General features: G+C 38.9%; 2 protein-coding genes across 9 annotated transcripts in view; one reads left to right on the top strand and one right to left on the bottom strand.

The window, feature by feature from the left end:
- The window catches only part of LOC309646905 (uncharacterized protein), a gene marked incomplete at its 3' end in the record, with an annotated part of 286525 nt that overhangs the window by 89043 nt on the left and 181629 nt on the right, over positions 1-15853 (bottom strand). For 4 of the 8 annotated variants that reach the window (XM_082433727.1, XM_082433738.1, XM_082433732.1 and 1 more), the window contains one exon: positions 12020-12883. The exons of the other annotated variants lie outside the window; for them this stretch is intronic. Coding sequence is in view for 2 of the 4 variants with exons in the window: in XM_082433738.1 (XP_082289864.1) it covers positions 12712-12883 (172 nt within the window). Of the gene's footprint in view, positions 1-12019; positions 12884-15853 lie in introns of those variants that run through there. 8 annotated transcript variants of the gene reach the window in all.
- Positions 1-15853, top strand: part of LOC309646916 (uncharacterized protein) — a 192871-nt gene that overhangs the window by 58337 nt on the left and 118681 nt on the right. The gene's annotated exons all lie outside the window — the stretch shown is intronic.

Genomic DNA, 15853 nt, shown 5'->3' with positions numbered 1-15853 from the left:
AAAAATATGGCTATTAGTTAGGCCAGGAGCTAGCAAATACTTTCTGTAAAGGGAAGACACAGTCTCTGTCATATATTCTTCTTTGTTTTGTTTTAACAACTTTTAAGAATGTAAAAACCATTCTTAGCTTGTGGTCTGGATTTGGCCTGCAGGCCATAGTTTGTCAACCCTTGAGTTAAGTTCTTCCAGAGATGTGACTACACAACACCCTCAAACGACTATATCTCTCTACAGAGAGTCCAAAGGGTAAGACCCTCCCCTCACCCGCTGCCTTTTTTGGGAAAAGACTCCTGATGACAGTGACTCCATCCTAAGGAGATGAACAAATGAGGTGGTCATCAAAAATTTGTTCCCTCATATTGACTGACCTAGTAAATAGTATGGCCTAAAGATATAACAGACCAGTTTAAATTCGTTAACTAAAGTAGTTATGGATAATAAAATACCCATGGATTTTCTTTTCGCCAACTAGGGAGGGAGCTGTACCATTGCTGCCTGAATTAACACTACCCAGGAGAAAAAGCAATTGATAGCTAAGCTAAAGAAAAGCTAATCTGGCTATTTCTTGTAGACACAGGAAATTGTTGGAACTTATCTTTGCCCCTCTTTTTAAAAATAAAAAACTTCTTATTCGCCTCATTATTGTTCAATGTCTGTTGCATAGAATCTTAAATGCTTCTGGGCAGTCATTGTGCTGACAGGTGATTCTACAAGTGATTCAAGCAAAAAGTAGAATAAAATCACACTGATCAATTCTCAAACTAAAAACCAGATGTCTGTAAACAAAGGCTTATCTTCAAGAATTCTTTACCTGTGGTGAAGACCTGACCAATCACTGATAATCTCTCATGCAGTTTTGCCTGAATGAAGACTGAAAGAGAAGCAAAATAAAACAGTTCCTGCAAACTTAGGAAAAAACTGATTGTTCAGTAACCATGGCAACAAGTAGTCCCCAAAACCAGTTTTAAAGCTGTTCACTCAATCAACACCAACTTACATCAGTGAATAGACTTTGGCAAGCCAGCCTACCAATATATTTAAATATATATCTTTAAGACATTCCAACTTACTGATCCAGTAACCCTTAACTGCTTGTTTCTGAATCTGATTTCTTTTTTGAGAAAGTAAAAGTTGCCTAAATTTCTTTTCACAGGAGTAAAAACTTTCTTCATAGGTTATGAGGCAATTAGGCTCATCTCCCTGCTACCTCAACCCCTTCACAAGCTTTTAAAATTTTATCTGGGATTATAGTTCCATCACATTATTATATAATTGAATATATCTTACTTTGAAAAGAGACTTTGACACTTGTATTCTATGGTGTTATATATTTACAATAGCCATTTATAGCTTACAGTACATATTTAATCTATTCCAGGGCTCACTTCTTACATACTCTGACTTTGCCATTCTTGATTTACAGGCATCTTATGGGTGCACTGGTATATTTCTTCTGGTTGCCTGGGGGAAGGGTGTTCATTTTCCAAGTCCTTCCTTATCTGAGCGTGTCCCTGTTGGTTTTGCACCTGGGACAGCTTGATATCTAATTCTTCGATCAAAAATTTGCTCCTGTTTGGGCTGAGAAGGAGAAGGCTGAGAAGAACCTTATTTTGGTTTCTTTGTAAGTTGCCAGACACGATGCCCTCAGGGTTCCCCTTTGTTCAGGGAAAGGGAAGTAAGGCAGCGAGCGGGGAGGCACATGTGTGTCCACCACAGGGGGTGTGCCGGGCAGAGGGAGGAGCATGCGGAGGACAGGGCATTCCTGGGGACTCTGGCAGGACACTGCCTAACAGGTGGATGACAGATGACACACTTCATTGCAGAGAAGTCAGTGGCATGGTTTGTGCAGATGGCCCACGGCCAGAGCTCCTGCCAAGCACGGGAGGAACCCGGAATTCCTACAGGTCTGTGGGGACAGGCAGTCAGAAGGTAACTGACTTGAGACCCTGGGCAAGGGGAGAGGGGACTCGCAGCAGGGATTGGCCCTAGCAGCAGGCTGGGGAATCGGGGGGATCTGGCTGAGATGAGACCCAAGCAGCCAGAGAGAACCAGAGGTCCCGGGAAGCCGAGAGAAATCTAACCCTGCACTCTTTGGCCCCTGACCTCAGCACGTTCCCTGTAGAGTAATCACAACCAAGCAAAGGTGATCACTCCAGATCCTGAAGGAATGACAGGAAACAAGGTGGATCCCCGAAGCCCTCGCCAGCTGTGGGAACAGTGGAGACCCCTGCTGACCGAGCAGGTGGAGGGGTGGGCTGCGGAGGAATCTGAAAAGGATCTGTTCCAAACTAACTGAACTAAAACTAAAAGAGACTGTTCAACTTAGTGAATCAGATTCGGGTTTTCACCAGATTGGACTAAATTTACTACACAGTGAATTGTGAGAAAGGGAAGATAATTTTAAAGAAATAAATGAGCTATATTTTCTTTATAAAAACAACATCAAAAGGCAAGTTTCACTGTATTCTGAGTGTGCTTTTTTCATTCATTTTTCCTGGGGCTCAGATCGCTCTTTGGCTTGTAAATTCTTCAAATGAGATATGAAGGCTGTGAATACCTAGGATGATCATTTCTGTGTCGTCGCACACATCCTTTCGGTTTTCTGTGCTTTAAAGCAATTATCTTCTCTCAGAGCTTCCTTTGTGTTTCATTGTTTTTTTCTGTATTCTGGTTGAGTACCCCATGCTTGTCTTCTATCATTGATTTGATTTTCTGCAGTGTCAAGTGTATGCTTTCTAGCCTCCAAAGTATATTTCAATTCTGCTGTTGTTTTTGAACGTTTTTAATGAAAATTTCTAAAATATTAAAAAATATCTAGTACAGTCACATGTACTGGCTTATGTACCAGTGATGTAGCCAAGGAGGTGAGCGCTTCATATCTCCATCTCCTGGAGGGAACTTGCGCTTGAGCCGGAGGAGAGCAGTTAGCTGAGTCTCCAGATGCAGCTCCGGGCAGCCTCCAGCCAGTGAGTGAGCACAGCAGGGGGCGAGGGCCCAGTGAGTGTATGGGCGGCGATCTGGAAGGGAAGCCGTCCCACCCAGTCGGCCAGCACGGTCAGATTTGCACCTCAGTCTCCTCCTGCCTCTTCCCTCCCAGGGTCAGGTGTGTAGCACGCTCCGCGGGCTTTCCCTGACTCATCCTGCTTCCTCCTGCTTTACCTTTCACAGGAATTACCCCCGAGAAACATCTGTCCTCCAACTCTACCTCAGCATCTGCATTTGCACCACCTGCCACTCGTCTGCAACAATTTGGATTTCACTTCATTCACTGCGTGTGTCCATTTTCTAATTTTCATTTTTTCGCTGAGGTATTTTAAAATAAATCCCAGGGATCCTGCCATTTCACCTCTTTGTACTTTGTTTTCCATCTCTTAAAAATATGGAAAATTGATTATACGTTCGTAATGCACATATAACAACATTAACACTTATTTCTTAGTATCATCCAGTACTTAATACATAATCAAACTTTCCAAATTATTTTAAAAATTTTCTGAATTGAAGCCTAATATTATAATTTTATGTATCTTGTCTCTTTCTGCTATTATAGTTTAAAATTTGCATTAATACTTCAGCCAGCTCACTTAAAATCTTTTTCATTACTTTTTTTCATTTAGGTTTTTTGTTTTTTCTACATGGTCCATATTCTCCTGTAATTTTTGGAGGACATTAATCAAATTTCTTCTAAAATTTTCATCTTTTTTTTTTTTTTTTAAAGAAAATAAGAGTCAGAGATGTGATCTTTTTAACCTTCAGAGCAATGGTTCCTTTGCATTGTACCGCAAAGTGGATAATTTTTCTTTTCTGCTTGTATGTATTGAAAAGGAAGATCTATATTTATTTCTGGAGCTTCTAACAGAAGGGTAGAATAGTCTAAATTCCTTTACTACAAACTTGTGCTAGATTATTTTCCCTCTCAGATTTAAACCTAGAGTTCGGAGTTGGTGGAATTTACAAAGGCTGGTTGTCATTCTTCTAATGCAAGTCTCCTGGATTGAGGATGGACCTTCTGATTCACTTATAGGATTTTCTGACCCATCTAGATAGTCAGACATAGTTTCCAGTTCTTTGAACAATCTGGAGACGTGTCAAAAATGGTTTCCCCCAATTCCTTCGAAGTGAACTGTTCTGCTTGATTCAGAGGGTAGAATACGTGATGGTCTATAGTCCAGAACTGTGTTGATAAAGTCATCTTAATCAGCATTGCAATTAGTGCATATTCCACCTGGACTTTATATGTCATCTTCTCTTACAGCTAGTGTCTAATGCAGTTGCCAGTTTTGTCTTTTTTGATATCTTCATGGGTATTTTAATGGGAAGTTGAGCAGAAATGTTTCAGGCATGATTCCGTTTTATCCCGGATGTCTATAAATACCATCATTACCCTTTATTTGCAGGACTCTGCCAGAGTATAGAAAAGTAATATGATAAATGAAGTACAAAATTTAGAAGGAAAAGCTATATACATTTTTTTAGGAGGAAAAAGCTCATACAAAGCAAAGAAAGAATGTGACGGAAATAAGATCTGTTGCCTTTTCCATGAGAAAGGGGGAAAAGCAAAACATAAATATGAAACCAGAAGGGGCTGTATCAGACCCGAGTTTGTGACACATGCTAAGAATTCATCAAATATTTCGATTTGAAAAGTGCATGGTTATAAACTGATTAATTCCCACTGAAACTATGTATCTAATTTAGGTGGTGATTATATATTTCTAATTGGCTGGTGATTATGAAATGCCTTGTTTATGACAGTTTTTATCAATGGACAGGACTTTTTCTAGAAGTGAGTTGTATGCTAAGCACATTATGCAATTAAGCTTGTTTTCTTAAATAAAAGAAGAGACTTTTAATGGAAATAATTGCATAAAACCACGTATACAACTTTTCAGGGGAACACTTGTATCTAAATATATTACTATTTATAACTTTTTCTTTTACTAACATTTCAAAATGTTAAATAAAATGAGATTTAAGGGAGACATATTTAACTATCACTTTTTCCCCCTCTTTTTAGTATGATTTTTGTTGTTTTCAGAATTGATGTGTTAACTGAAATTCCTGAAGTGTTTCTTGTAAACAGTTTCTCTTTCTTTTCCTGCCTTTTCTGGCAATGGCATCGAAGCCTTTAATTATTTGCTTTATACTTCTTTTAAACTCCTGATCTTTTATTTTGAGATGTCGTAGGTGTGATGGCTCCTCTGTATCTTTTCACGCAATTTAAAATGTCTGTTTGTTTCTCCACATAGTTTATCAGAATTAAATGCCCATGCATTCCCCTTTCTGACTAATAAGCAAAATTAAAATTTGAAAAAAACTGACCTTCTTTGTATTGCTTACTTATCATTGCTCCTTACTAAATTAAAAAGGTAGTATTTTGGGATTGATCCTGCTGGATCACTTGCAGTTCTTCCTAGTTTTTCTTACCAATACTCAACATTGATTGATACATTCAGTTACAGAATTTTAGGGCTGCAAAATATGTCTTTGATTTTAAAAGGGATGGAGAGTTGAGATGATGAAAGTTTCATATATCAAATGAAACTGCAAATCATGTGCTTATACACTTGTGTACACAGTGACATCTGCCTACAGAGGTCTATATATATATATATTTTTTTTTTTTTAATTTTAACATCTATATTGGAGTATAATTGCTTTACAATGGTGTGTTAGTTTCTGCTTTATAACAAAGTGAATCAGCTATACATATAAATATATCCCCATATCTCCACCCTCTTGCATCTCCCTCCCATCTTCCCTATCCCACCCCTCTAGATGGTCACAAAGCACCGAGCTGATCTACCTATTTTATGTATCTTAAAATAAATCTATTTTACATTTGGTAGTGTATATATGTCAAGGCCACTCTCTCACTTCATCCCAGCTTACCCTTCCCCCTCCTCGTGTCCTCAACTCCATTCTCTACATCTGCGTCTTTATTCCTGTCCTGCCCCTAGGTTCTTCAGAACCATTTTTGTTTTTTTTTTTAGATTCCATATATGTGTGTTAGCATATGGTATTTGTTTTTCTCTTTCTGACTTACTTCACTCTGTACAACAGACACCTCACTACAAATAACTCAATTTCATTTCTTTTTATGGCTGAGTAATATTCCATTGTATACATGTGCCACATGTTCTTTATCCATCCATCTTTCAATGGACACTTAGGTTGCTTCCATGTCCTGGCTATTGAAAATAGAGCTGCAATGAACATTGTGGTACATGACTCTTTTTGAATTATGGTTTCCTCAGGGTATATGCCCAGTAGTGGGATTGCTAGGTCATATGATAGTTCTATTTTTAGTTTTTCAGGGAACCTCGATACTGTTCTCCATAGTGGCTGTATCAATTTACATTCCCACCAACAGTGCAAGAGGGTTCCCTTTGCTCCACACCCTATCCAGCATTTATTGTTTCTAGATTTTTTGATGATGGCCATTCTGACTGGTGTGAGGTGATACCTCATTGTAGTTTTGATTTGCATTTCTTGGATGATTAGTGATGTTGAGCATCCTTTCATGTGTTTGTTGGCAATCTGTATATGTTCTATGCAGAAATGTCTATTTAGGTCTTCTGCCCATTTTTGGATTGGGTTGTGTGTTTTTTTGATATTGAGCTGCATGAGCTGCTTGTAAATTTAGGAAATTAATCCTTTGTCAGTTGCTTTGTTTGCAAATATTTTCTCCCATTCTGAGGGTGGTCTTTTCGTCCTGTTTATGGTTTCCTTTGCTGTACAAAAGCTTTTAAGTTTCATTAGGTCGCATTTGTTTATTTTTGTTTTTATTTCCATTTCTCTAGGAGGTGGGTCAAAAAGGATCTTGCTGTGATTTATGTCATAGAATGTTCTGCCTATGTTTTCCTCTAAGAGTTTTATAGTGTCTGGCCTTATATTTAGGTCTTTAATCCATTTTGAGTTTATTTTTGTGTATGGTGTTAGGGAGTGTTCTAATTTCATTCTTTTACATGTAGCTGTCCAGTTTTCCCAGCACCACTTATTGAAGAGGCTGTCTTTTCTCCATTGTATATTCTTGTCTCCTTTATCAAAAATAAGGTGACCATATGTGCGTGGGTTTATCTCTGGGCTTTCTACCCTGTTCCACTGATCTATATTTCTGTTTTTGTGCCAGTACTATACTGTCTTGATTACTGTAGCTTTGTAGTATAGTCTGACATCAGGGAGCCTGATTCTTCCAGCTGTTTTTCTTTCTCAAGACTGCTTTGGCTATTCGAGGTCTTTTGTGTTTCCATTCAAATTATGAAATTGTTTGTTCTAGTTCTGTGAAAAATGCCATTGGTAGTTTGACAGGGATTGTATTGAATCTGTAGATTGCTTTGGGTAGTAGAGTCATTTTCACAATGCTGATTCTTCCAATCCAAGAACATGGTATATCTCTCCATCTGCTTGTATCATCTTTAATTTCTTTCATCAGTGTCTTATAGTTTTCTGCATACAGATCTTTTGTCTCCTTAGGTAGGTTTATTCCTAGGTATTTTATTCTTTTTGTTGCAGTGGTAAATGGAAGTGTTTCCTTAATTTCTCTTTCAGATTTTTCATCATTAATGTATAGGAATGCAAGAGATTTCTGTGCATTAATTTTGTATCCTGCAACTTTACCAAATTCATTGATTAGCTCTAGTAGTTTTCTAGTAGCATGTCATCTGCCAACAGTGACAGTTTTACTTCTTCTTTTCTGATTTGGATTCCTTTTATTTCTTTTTCTTCTCTGATTGCTGTGTCTAAAACTTCCAAAACTATGTTGAATAAGAGTGATGAAAGTGGACAGCCTTGTCTTGTTCCTGATTTTAGAGGAAATGGCTTCAGTTTTTCACCATTGAGAACGATGTTGGCTGTGGGTTTGTCTTATATGGCCTTTATTATGTTGAGGTAAGTTCCCTCTATGCCTACTTTCTGGAGGGTTTTTATAATAAATGGGTGTTGAATTTTGTCAAAAGCATTTTCTGCATCTATTGTGATATCATATGGTTTTTCTCCTTCAGTTTGTTAATATGGTTTATCACATTGATTGATTTGAGTATACTGAAGAATCCTTGCATTCCTGGGATAAATCCCACTTGATCATGGTGTATGATCCTTTTAATGTGCTGTTGGATTCTGTTTGCTAGTATTTTGTTGAAGATTTTTGCATCTATGTTCATCAGTGATATTGGCCTGTAGTTTTCTTTTTTTGTGACATCTTTGTCTGGTTTTGGTATCAGGGTGATGGTGGCCTCGTAGAATGAGTTTGGGAGTGTTCCTCCCTGTGCTACATTTTGGAAGAGTTTGGGAAGGATAGGTGTTAGCTCTTCTCTAAATGTTTGATAGAATTTGCTTGTGAAGCCATCTGGTCCTGGGCTTTTGTTTGTTGGAAGATTTTTAATCATAGTCTCAATGTCAGTGCTTGTGATTGGTCTTTTTATATTTTCTACCTCTTCCTGGTTCAGTCTCGCAAGGTTGTGCTTTTCTAAGGATTTGTCCATTTCTTACAGGTTGTCCGTTTTATTGGCATACAGTTCCTTGTAGTAATCTCTCAAGATCCTTTGTATTTCTGCAGGGTCAGTTGTTACTTCTCCTTTTTCATTTCTAATTCTGTTGATTTGCGTCTTCTCCCTTTTTTTCTTGATGAGTCTGGCTAATGGTTTATCAATTTTTTTTATCTTCTCAAAGAACCAGCTTTTAGTTTTACTGATCTTTGGTATTGTTTCCTTCATTTCTTTTTCATTTATTTCTGATCTGATCTTTATGATTTCTTTCCTTCTGCTAACTTTGGGGGTTTTTTTTGTTCTTCTTTTCTAATTGCTTTAGGTGTAAGGTTAGGTTGTTTATTTGAGATGTTTCTTGTTTCTTGAGGTAGGATTGTATTGCTATAAACTTCCCTCTTAGAACTGCTTTTGCTGTGTCCCATAGGTTTTGGGTTGTTGTGTTTTCATTGTCATTTGTTTCTAGGTATTTTTTGATTTCCTCTTTGATTTCTTCAGTGATCTCTTGGTCATTTAGTAGCATATTGTTTAGCCTCCATGTGTTTGTATTTTTTTACAGATTTTTTCCTGTAATTGATATCTAGTCTCATAGCATTGTGGTCGGAAAAGGTATTTGATTATATCAGTTTTCTGAAATTTACCAAGGCTTGATTTGTGACCCAAGGTATGATCTATCCTGGAGAATGTTCCATGAGCACTTGAGAAGAAAGTGTATTCTGTTGTTTTTGGATGGAATGTCCTATGAATATCAATTATGTTCATCTTGTTTAATGTGTCATTTAAAGCTTGTGTTTCCTTATTTATTTGAATTTTGGATGATCTGTCCATTGATGAAATTAGGGTGTTAAAGTCCCCTACCATGATTGTGTTACTGTCGATTTCCTCTTTTATGGCTGTTAGCAATTGTATTGAGGTGCTCCTATGTTGGGTGCATAAATATTTATAATTGTTATATCTTCTTCTTGGATTGATCCCTTGATCATTATGTAGTGTCATTCTTTGTCTCTTGTAGTAATCTTTATTTTAAAGTCTATTTTGTTTGATGTGAGAATTGCTACTCCAGCTTTCTTTTGATTTCCATTTGCTTGGAATATCTTTTCCCATCCCCTCACTAACAGTCTGTATGTGTCCCTATGTCTGAAGTGGGTCTCTTGTAGACAGCATATATATGGGTCTTGTTTTTGTATCCATTCAGCCAGTCTATGTCTTTTGGTTGGAGCATTTAATCCATTTCCATTTAAGGTAGTTATCGATATGTATGTCCCTATTACCATTTTCTTAATTGTTTTGGGTTTGTTATTGTAGGTCTTTTCCTTCTCTTGTGTTTCCTGCCTAGAGAAATTCCTTTAGCATTTGTTGTAAAGCTGGTTTAGTAGTGCTGAATTCTCTTAGCTATTGCTTGTTTGTAAAGGTTTTAATTTCTCCGTCAAAACTGAGATCCTTGCTGATAGAGTAATCTTGGTTGTAGGTTTTTCCCTTTCATCACTTTAAATATGTCCTGCCACTCTCTTCTGGCTTGCAGAGTTTCTGCTGAAAGATCAGCTGTTAACCTTATGGGGATTCCCTTGTTTGTTATTTGCTGCTTTTTCCTTGCTGCTTTTAATATTTTTTCTTTGAATTTAATTTTTGATAGTTTGGTTAATATGTGTCTTGGCGTGTTTCTCCTTGGATTTATCCTGTTTGGGACCCTCTGTGCTTCCTGGGCTTGATTGACTATTTCCTTTCCCATATTAGGGAAGTTTTCAGCTATAATCTCTTCAAATATTTTCTCAGTCCTTTATTTTTCTTTTCTTCTTCTGGGACCCCTATAATTTGAATGTTGGTGTGTTTAATGTTGTCCCAGAGGTCTTTGAGAGTGTCCTCAGTTCTTTTCATTCTTTTTTCTTTATTCTGCTCTGCAGTAGTTATTTCCACTATTTTATCTTCCAGGTCACTTATCCGTTCTTCTGCCTCAGTTATTTTGCTATTGATTCCTTCTAGAGAATTTTTAATTTCATTTATTGTGTTGTTCGTCATTGTTTGTTTGGTCTTTAGTTCTTCTAGGTCCTTGTTAAACGTTTCTTGTATTTTCTCTATTCTATTTCCAAGATTTTGGATCATCTTTACTATCATTACTCTGAACTCTTTTTCAGGTAGACTGCCTATTTCCTCTTCTTTTGTTTGTCCAGTAGGTTTTTACCTTGCTCCTTCATCTGCTGTTGTCTCTCTGTCTTCTCATTGTGCTTAACTTACTGTGTTTGGGGTCTCCTTTTCACAGCCTGCACGTTCATAGTTCCCCTTGTTTTTGGTGTCTGCCCCCAGTGGCTAAGATTGGTTCAGTGGGTTGTTTAGGCTTCCTGGTGGAGGGGACTGGTGCCTGTGTTCTGGTGGATGAGGCTGGATCTCGTCTTTCTGGTGGGCAGGCCCACATGCAGTGGTGTGTTTTGGCGTGTCTGTGACCCTATTATGATTTTAGGCAGCCTCTCTGCTAATGCGTGGGGCTGTTTTCCTGTCTTGCTAGTTGTTTGGCATGGGGTGTCCAGCACTGCAGCTTGCTGGTCGTTGAGTGGAGCTGGGTCTTAGCATTGAGATGGAGATCTCTGGGAGAGCTTTTGCCATTTGATATTATATGGAGCCAGGAGGTCTCTGGTGGACCAACGTCCTGAACTTGGCTCTGCCACCTCAGAGGCACAGGCCACCTGGCACAGGCACAGGACACCTGACCAGAGCACCAAGACTCTGTTTGCCACATGGCTCAGAAGAAAAGGGAGAAAAAAAGAAAGAAAGAAAGAAAAAGATAAAATAAAGTTATTAAAATTTAAAAAATTATTAAAAATAGAAAAATTAAAAAGTATAAAGAAAAAAAGAAAAAGAAGGAAAGAAGAGAGGGACAAAACCAAACAACAAATTCACCTATGATAGCAAGCACTAAAAAGTACACAAAACAAAACAAAACAAAATGGATCGACAGAACCCTAGGACAAATTCTAAAAGGAAAGTATACTGACAGAATCTCACAAAGAAGCATACACATACACACTCACAAAAAGAGAAAAAGGAAAAAATATATATATCTATATATAATAAAGCAAAAGGAAGAAAGCATCCAAATCAATAAACAAATCTGCCAATGATAATAAACTCTAAATACTAAACTAAGATAAACATAAAAACAGAAACAAATTAGATGCAGAAAGCAAACCCCAAGTCTACAGTTGCTCCCAAAGTCCACTGGCTCAATTTTGGGATGATTCATTGTCTATTCAGGTATTCCAGAGATGCAGGGTACATCAAGTTGACTGTGGAGATTTAATCCGCTGCTCCTGAGGCTGCTGGGAGAGATTTCCCTTTCTCGTCTTTGTTTGCACAGCTCCTGGGGTTCAGCTTTGGATCTGGCCCTGCCTCTGCGTGTAGGTTGCCTGAGGTCGTCTGTTCTCGCTCAGACAGGACGGGGTTAAAGGAGCAACTGATTTGGGGGCTCTGGCTCACTCAGGCCGGGGGGAAGGAGGGGCACGGAATGCGGGGCGAACCTGCGGCGGCAGAGGCCGGTGTGACGTTGCAGCAGCCCGAGGCGCACCGTGCGTTCTCCTGGGGAAGTTGTCCCTGGATCACGGGACCCTGGCAGTGGCGGGCTGCACAGGCTCCCAGGAGGGGAGGTGTGGAGAGTGACCTGTGCTTGCACACAGGCTTCTTGGTGGCGGCAGCAGCAGCCTTAGCGTCTCATGCCCGTCTCTGGGGTCCGCGCTGATACCCGCAGCTCACGCCCGTCTCGAGCTCGTTTAGGTGGTGCTCCGAATCCCCTCTCCTTGCACACCCGAAACAATGGTCTCTTGCCTCTTCGGCAGGTCCAGACCTTTTCCCGGACTCCCTCCCGGCCAGCTGTGGCACACTAACCCCTTCAGGCTGTGTTCACGCCGCCAACCCCAGTCCTCTCCCTGGGATCCGACCGAAGCCCGAGCCTCAGCTCCCAGCCCCGCCCGCCCCGGCGGGTGAGCAGACAAGCCTCTCGGGCTGGAGAGTGCTGGTCGGCACTGATCCTCCGTGCGGGAACCTCTCCGCTTTGCCCTCCACACCCCTGTGGCTGCGCTCTCCTCCGTGGCTCCGAAGCTTCCCCCCTCTGCCACCCGCAGTCTCCGCCCGCGAAGGGGCTTCCTAGTGTGTGGAAACCTTTCCTCCTTCACGGCTCCCTCCCACTGGTGCGGGTCCCGTCCCTATTCTTTTGTCTCTGTTTTTTCTTTTTTCTTTTGCCCTACCCAAGTACGTGGGGGAGTTTCTTGCCTTTTGAGAAGTCTGAGGTCTTCTGCCAGCGTTCAGTAGGTGTTCTGTAGGAGTAGTTCCACGTGTAGATGTATTTCTGATGTACTTGTGGGGAGGAAGGTGATCTCCATGTCTTACTCCTCCGCCATCTTGAAGGTTTCTCCCTGTATATATTTAAAACATGATTATACCTGAGCTATTTTATATTCATTTGCTATCATGACTCAGCCAATTATCTAACCTAATGGCTGGAACACAGGCTTTAAAAAAGTTTAGATTGGAACTCTAAATCATTGCCTCAAATTAAAACAAAAGCACATTTTCTATCACCCCATAACTGCAAACCCCGAAAGACACTGCAGGATAGTTGTCTTGGATTGATGTGGTGAGTATCAGTGCTTTGTTAAAATGATATACATGTAAAATTCTTTAATATTCATTACTATGATTTTAAGTTTTCCTGATTTTCTTTGGTCTTCGGAAATTATAAAACATAAACTCTGTTTAAATTGTAGTGTCGTTTCTGGTGGGAGGTGTTTATTATGTTTTTAAACAAACTTTTTATTCTGTAGTAAGTATAGATTCACATGCAGTTGTGAGAAAATAGTGCAGAGAGATCCTATGTATCCTTTAGCCAGTTTTCCCCAAGGTTACACTTGCGAAACTAAGGTGCAAGATGACAACCAGGAGATCGACATCCATGTAGTCAAGATACAGAGCATTTCCATCACCACATGCTCTCTCTCACGTTGCCCCTTTTTAGCCACCTCCATCTGCCTTTCACCCTCTCGTTAACTGGGTCTCCTTAACTGGGTCCCCATCAATGTGTTGTTGACGTCTATAGTTTTCTCATTTAAAGAATGTTATGCAAAGGGAACCATACGGTTTGTAACTGAGATGCTTTTTTCTTTTCGTATGATGCTCTGGGGACTCATCCAGGTTGTTGCACTGTAGGGCTGTTAGCATAACTGACACCACCTTGGGTCCATACAGCTCCTCCTGTACTTCCACTGACCCTACGCGGGACTGTACTGTGCAGTGAATCATTTTTCTGTTGTCGAGGGCTTTGTAGTTAATAGATATTGTTTAATAATCATTACGACCAGGTGGCCTGTATGCTCTGTTAGTCCCCAAACAATGATGACAACCTTCACTGACATATTCCCAGGGCCCAGAAGACTAGTTACTCATTCATAAATCTTGACTTTTAGGAATACACACCCTGTTTCCAAGCATGTAACCCCATGCCCTAGGTTAAATATAAAATTGTCCCAGTGGCCCTGGGGCAGTACAGAATGCAGCTGTGAATGCTTCCAGATCACTGTTTGCCCCATCCACCCGTGAGTAAGTAACCCTGTAATAAACTGATCCATTAATTACATGGAGCTGTCTACCTTGTTTTTCGGTCCCAAGATGGCTTCTCAGTTCAGTGGGCGCTATGTGTTTCCTCTGTCCTCCAACATGTGTGTATCAATAGTCCATTCTTTTTTGCTGCTCAGTGGTCTTCCGTGATATAGATAAACTATAGTGTGTTTAACCAGTCACTCGTTGAAGGACACCTGGATTACTTACAGTTTTGGGCTATGAGGAATAAAGTTGCTATAAACATTCATTATAGGTTTTGGTGTGAACGTAGTCTTCATTTTGGAGGAATATCCAGGGTTACAATCGCTGGGTCACATTATATTTACATATTTAGTTTTTTTAAGAATTTGCCAAACTGTTTCCTAGAATGGCTTGACCATTTTACATGACCTCCAACAATCTTTCTTCAGTTCTCCACATCCTTTCTACCACTTGATATTGTCACCATTTCTTATTTATCCATTCCAATGAGTGTGTAGTGCGTAATACAATGAGTGCATAATATCTCACTTTGGGTTTAACTTGCATTTATTTAACGGCAAGTGGTTTTGAACATCTTTTCATGTGTTAATTTTCTATCTGAATAACTTCTTTGGTGAAATATCTGTTCATGTGTTTTGCCTATTTTGTAATTAGATTATTTGGTTTTTTACTGTTGAGTTTGAGAGTTCTTTATATATTCTAGACACTAGTCCTTTGTTGGATATGTGGTTTGCAAATATTTTCTCCCATATTTTGCTTATCTTTTCATCTTCTTAACAAGATATTTCACAGAACACAAGTTTTTATTTTTGATGAAGTTCAGTTTATCATTTTTTCCTTTTTGGATTGTGCTTTGGTGTTGGCCTATAAACTCTTTGGTCCTAAATCACAAAGATTTTCTCCAACATTTTTTTGTAAACTATTTATGGCTTTATAGATTATACATTAAATTTCATGATCCATTGTGAATTAAGTTTTGTATAAGGTGTGAGACTTAGGTTGAGAAAGTTTTTTTTTGGGGGGGTTTTGGTTAACCTATGTTCATTTGTTCCAGCACCTTTATTGAAAGCCTTCTTCCATTGAATTGCTTTTGCATCTTTGTCAAAAATCAGCTGGGCATATTTGTGTGGGTCTATTTCTGGGTTTTCTACTCTTTTCCCTTATTCTATGTGTCTATTCCTCCACCAACACAATATAGTCTTAATTACTGCAGCTATTAACAAGTCTTAAAATCAGGTCGACTGACCCCTCCCACTTTATTTTTCTTACTCAAAATTGTTTTAGCTATTCTAATTCCTTTGCCTTCCTATATAAATTTTAGAATAATCTTCTCTATATCTACAAAAACTCTTGTTCAGATATTGGTAGGAATTGCATTGAATCTTTATATGAATTGGGGGATAACTGACATCTTTACTATGTTGAGTCTTCTTCATGAACATGGTCTATCCCTCTGTTATATTTAGATCTTCTTTGATTTCCTTCACCAGTGTTGCGTAGTTTTCAGCATGCAACTTCTGTAAATGTTTTGGCAGATTTATACCTAAAATGTTTCATTTTTATTAGCAAATTAAAAATGGTATTATATTTTAAATTTTAGTGTCCACATGTTTAATGCTAGTATATAGAGATACAATTGATTTTAATATGTTGATCTTTTATCTTGTGACCTTCTGAACTCACTTATTAGTTCTAAGAGTTTCTTGTAGATATCTTCAAATTTTCTATGTAGATAATTATGTCATCTGCAAATAGGTACAGTTTTTTTTCTTTTTATCTTGATTTGT

This window comes from Balaenoptera physalus, assembly GCF_965194825.1.
Source record: "Balaenoptera physalus genome assembly, chromosome: 17".
Taxonomy (NCBI): Eukaryota; Metazoa; Chordata; class Mammalia; order Artiodactyla; family Balaenopteridae; genus Balaenoptera; species Balaenoptera physalus.
The sequence above is the reverse complement of the archived record's forward strand: the minus strand, read 5'-3'. Positions and strand labels throughout refer to the sequence as shown.